The sequence below is a fragment of the Alosa pseudoharengus genome, unplaced genomic scaffold (assembly GCF_046254945.1).
Source record: "Alosa pseudoharengus isolate Yale_2024_CS ecotype anadromous, Long Island Sound unplaced genomic scaffold, YU_APseudo_1.1 YU_APseudo_1.1_scf_18, whole genome shotgun sequence".
NCBI lineage: Eukaryota > Metazoa > Chordata > Actinopteri > Clupeiformes > Clupeidae > Alosa > Alosa pseudoharengus.
The window spans coordinates 10,354,649-10,359,648 of NW_027468650.1; the positions used below are offsets into that span (position 1 = coordinate 10,354,649).

The 5,000-nt window shown below is 43.4% G+C and overlaps 1 protein-coding gene across 5 annotated transcripts in view; it reads left to right on the top strand.

The window, feature by feature from the left end:
• The window catches only part of drosha (drosha ribonuclease III), an 84,343-nt gene that overhangs the window by 62,506 nt on the left and 16,837 nt on the right, over positions 1–5,000 (top strand). For all 5 annotated transcript variants that reach the window (XM_076290241.1, XM_076290242.1, XM_076290243.1 and 2 more), the window contains 2 exons: positions 2,050–2,207; positions 3,357–3,462. In XM_076290241.1, the coding sequence (XP_076146356.1) occupies positions 2,050–2,207; positions 3,357–3,462 (264 nt within the window). The remainder of the gene's footprint in view (positions 1–2,049; positions 2,208–3,356; positions 3,463–5,000) is intronic.

Sequence of the window (5,000 nt, forward strand, 5' to 3'; positions counted from 1 at the left end):
CAGTGTCCATGTGGTGGTAGGCAGTAATAAGCTCAGCTCCAGTTCCCAAGAGACAGAAGTACACAGAGAATACATCAGTGTCAAAGGCACCCGCGCACGTGTTAGAGAGAGAGAGAGAGAGAGAGAGAGAGAGAGAGAGAGAGAGAGAGAGAGAGAGTGAGAGAGAGAGAGATACAGGTGTTTTAATGCCTGATCTAAACACAGCACATGTAAGAGGTGTTGCTCCTCCTGTTGCAGAATGGATAGTTGTGTCACTGTTCACTGCATCACTGAGTTTAAAGAGCACTCTCTCTCTCTTCCTCTCTTTTCCACTGTTATTTTATCTCTCTCCTTCTCTTTACCTCACTGTTCTTTCACTACTTGCCAGACATGTTTGTGTTTCCCTCCCCATTCTATAGAAATCCTGCAGAATTCACATGGTGTCATGTCATTTCCTCTTGGTGTCATGTCATTTCCTGTTGCAGTGCTGACTGCCTCCACTGTGTCTGCTTATCAGGATTAGAGGGTGTTTGAGGTCACTGTTAATGACCTTATTAGCAAATATCTGTACCAGTTTCATCACCCACATGTGTGCAGGTGTGCAGTGTTTCCGTGTTCAGTGTTTTCGTGTTTGTGTGTGTGTGTGTGTGTGAAGACAATGAGTTCTCACCTGATTAAAGCATCTCCACCTCTAGCTTTTTTTGTTAGTGTGTGTGTGTGTGTGAGAGTGAGAGTGAGAGTGTGTGTGTGTGTGTGTGTGAGAGTGTGAGTGTGTGTGTTTGTGTGTGTGTCTGTATGTGTCTGTCTGTATATGTGTGTGTCTGTGTGTGTGTTGTCTGGACTCAGCAGAAGAGTTATTAGAACTGACAGCACGCTAGTGGCCCCCGCTAACAGGGCAACTGCTGCACTCGTCCACGCGCCGTCACCGGGAGATGTCGTTAACGGTGACGAAGTTGCGGCTGGCATTTCCAGAGGCCGTCGCTAATTAACGACAGCGTGACGCGTGGCGGGCGGTTGGACGGACAGGCGAGCGAGTGGGCCAGGTCGCGCAGGCGTCTCCTAGGCGCCAGGGACGGAAGCCTGACATCAGCCCACACCAACGCCGCCCAATTATAAACGTTTTGCCGACTCTGAGAGGAAAACAGCCGTCGTTAGCATCGACAGCAGCTCCGCACAGTTCACATTGAAGCAGAGACCTCGGGCCCGTCAAACAGCCGTCATGACTCTCACTTCCTCACACACACACACACACACACACACACACACACACACACACACACACACACATAGAAGGTTACAGAAAAATGCAGTGGAACTGTGCTCAGTTTCATTGACGATGTGTGAAACGCTGGGAGAAAACAGGTTGATTCCCCTCCCACGTTGCTCAGTTCACTCTCAGTTGCTCAGTTCAGTGTGTGTGTGTGTGTGTGTGTGTGTGTGTGTGTGTGTGTGTGTGTGTGTGTGTGTGTGTGTGTGTGTGTGTGTGTGTGTGTGTGTGTGTGTGTGTGTGTGTGTGTGTGTGTGTGTGTGTGTGTGTGTGTGTGTGTGTGTTCGTTTGTCTGTGTTGTGTTGTGCGTGCGTGCATGCTCGTGTTTGTGTGTGTACCTCTGTGTGTGTGTGTACTTAGTTGTTCAGTTACAGTTCACAGCACAGTTAGTGTGAGCATAGTGGCTGCACTTTGTAACTGACGTCTTCCTGTGCTGACAACGAGCAGGTGAAATCTTGATGTGTTTTAAAATCTTTCACATTTAATGTCTCCCCTCCCTTGAGTGAAAACTCATGCTCAATCTACCACATCTATGAGCTATTGATTTATCCATGTAATGAGGTGCTCAACAGTAGTTGAGGGTTGGAATAAAAGTGATCAATAACAACGACTAAATAATTCACTAATATGATTATTCTTGCCAGGCTGATGGAGTGATTTCTATGTTTTGTTAGTGGCATTTTGTGTAATTGTTTGTGTAATTGTTTTGTTTTGTGTAATTGTACACACATACGTACGTCCAATTCTAAATGTGTATATTCAGTTCCAATAAATCAATATCATTGTGCTGGTGTATGTCTCAGGTGCAGGAGCCCTTGACGGACAGGCAGCTGATCGAGTCGTCTCCGGTGCTGAAGAAGCTGACGGACTTTGAGGACTCCATCGGCGTGCTCTTCACACACGTGCGGCTTCTCGCCCGAGCCTTCACACTCCGCACGGTTGGCTTCAACCACCTCACCCTGTGAGTGTGTGTGTGTGTGTGTGTGTGTGTGAGTGTGAGAGAGAGAGAATGTTTCACAGTTAGGGTCTTCTGCATGTGTGCAAAAGAAAGTAAAAGTCAGAAAAGTGAAGTAAAGCATCTGAACATCGGCGTGTGTGTGTGTGTGTGTGTGTGTGTGTGTTGCCTTGATTTATTGGGTGCAGAATTGGGCCGATTTCCATCAATAATAAAAATTTCATTTCGATTTTCAAAAAACAGTTTGAACATTTTGTAGGCTTATTTAATCAAGTGCCCCAATTTCTCTTTGAAAATCCTTATTTAACATCTTATGCTAGAGCTGAATTCATGTCTCTCCCCCTCTCTCTCTCTCTCTCTCTCTCTCTCTCTCTCTCTCTCTCTCTCTCTCTTTTTTTTTTCTCTTTCTTTCTTTCTTTATCTCTCTCTCTCTCTCTTCCTCGCTATCTCGCTCTCTCACACACACACTCACACACACACACACACTCCCATCCCTCTCTCTCTTTATTTTCTTGTTCTCTTTCTCTCATTCACTCTCATCAGTCCTTCCTCTCTCTTGGGTCATTAAGCTCTTGAGCTTCTGCAGTGGTGAAATAGCCAAGTAGAACAGCAGGAAGTTGTCGATTAGACATGTTCAATGTTACAATTCTTTAAGGATCGGTGTGTGTGGTTTAGTTAACCCTCAGTATGTCTATGTGAGTATTTGTCTTAATGCAGAACCATTTTTAGTTTGATGCACTGTGTATAATAGATAATTGACAAGTAATGTACGGTCATACTTATGTCTGTCAGTTCAATTCATTAATGTGTGTGGTTATTTATTTAGTTATTGGTGAAAGGCAAATAAGTGTGCGACAGGTGACTCAGTCTCATTCTGTGCTTCTCAGTCATACGGTCATTTAAAATGATTCAGATACTCATTATACGCATTATTTTGCTTCTTTAAATTTGGATAAAAATGTATTTTATACATTTGTTTATTAATACCTATTAATATATCTTTCCCTCGCTCCCCCCTCTCTCCCTCCCCCTCTCTCTCCCTCACTCCCTCTCTCCCTCCCTCCCTCCCTCCCCCTATCTCTCTCTCTCCCTCTCCCTCTCTCTCTCCCTCCCTTCTCCCTCCCTTCTCCGTCCCCCTCTCTCTCCTGTCTCCAGAGGCCATAACCAGAGGATGGAGTTCCTGGGCGACTCCATCATGCAGCTGGTCGCGACTGAGTATCTGTTCATCCACTTCCCCGACCATCACGAAGGACACCTCACGGTGAGAGAGAGAGAGATAACGGAACCAGACAAAGATAACCTCCTAAATTTGATCATAAGCACAAAATAGCATTAATGAAACGAATTCAATAAATCTAAAATAAATTCACAATAATAACAAAACTGCCTGTATTTCCAAATGACTTGAAACAAATGATCTGGTGAAATTAAAACAACCTCAAAGTCGATGCTTAACAGAATACAGATTGGGGGACCACAAATTACAAATCTGGGTTTGGGTAGCAGACCATTGAAGGGTTCAAAAGATTCAAGAAAACTTTCACATAAGATAGATAGATAGATAGATAGATACTTACTTACTTACTTACTTACTTACTTACTTACTTACTTACTTACTTACTTACTTACTTACTTACTTACTTACTTACTTACTTTATTGATTGATTGATTGATTGATTGATTGATTGATTGATTGATTGATTGATTGATTGATTGATTGATCGATCCCCAGGGGAAATTCAAGAATAAGTATAATATTAAGAATTATAAGAAATAATTCATAATGATAATTCAATTTGACTAGGTTAGATTCTCATTAACAAAAGCACGTTTGTGGTTGTATGGAAGGCGACCACATGTAAAGTGGCGAGAAAAGCATTACATCTCTGTTGAGCCTTAGGTATGAGCTACACCAGGCACGTTACTGAAGCGTTCCTTTCGTGTAGCGTCTGCTGCAACAATTAGCTGCCACTATAATCAATGGAAGTAGCTACACCAAACGTGACAGCGGCGCGTACGTTCGAAAAAAACAGACTTTTTTAAAAATAATGTATTTTACACGTCGCAAAACGGAACGCTTCAGTTACGCGCCTGGTGTAGCTCATACCTAAGTTTTGTAAAATCACTGTCTTCAAAATCCATCATAACAGTACAGAAGACATATTCAGACACATGTGACATGTTGCTACTCTCTGCACTGAGAACAGCCGTGTGATCTATACACTCCACTCTGCTCAGTTGTCGGGAGAAACAAACCCCATTTAGGCCATACATGTTCAGTGTACGAATATAGAAGGCCTGAACTCTTCATGTCACACCAAAGGACTGAGAAAGAGAGCCAGGCATGAAACCCGAGCCCTGGTGTCTGGACGGGCAGCAATTATAACCTTTCAACGTCAACATAGGATTCTTTGCACTGATTGATATCTATAATTTGTACATAGATCAAAAGAGAATAAACATTTCTTTCTACCCTTTTTAGCAGACTTAGAGAGGGGAGAGAGAAAGAGAGATATATGGAATGACATGAGAAAGAGAGATGGAATGATGAGAGAGGGAGAGAGAGAGATGAAATGCCATGAGGGAGAGGGAGGAGAGAGATGAAATGATGAGAGAGGGAGAGAGAGAGAGATGCAGCTGAGCTGAGAGGGAGAGCAGTAGCGTTACATTAAATGGGAACAGCACTCATGAAAGACCTTTGTTCTTGAGGGACTGCTTGTTATGACATTCAGTGGCTCTCAGTAGTACATCTCAGTTCACTTACTAAACTGTGTACTCTTGGTGTGTGTGTGTGTGTGT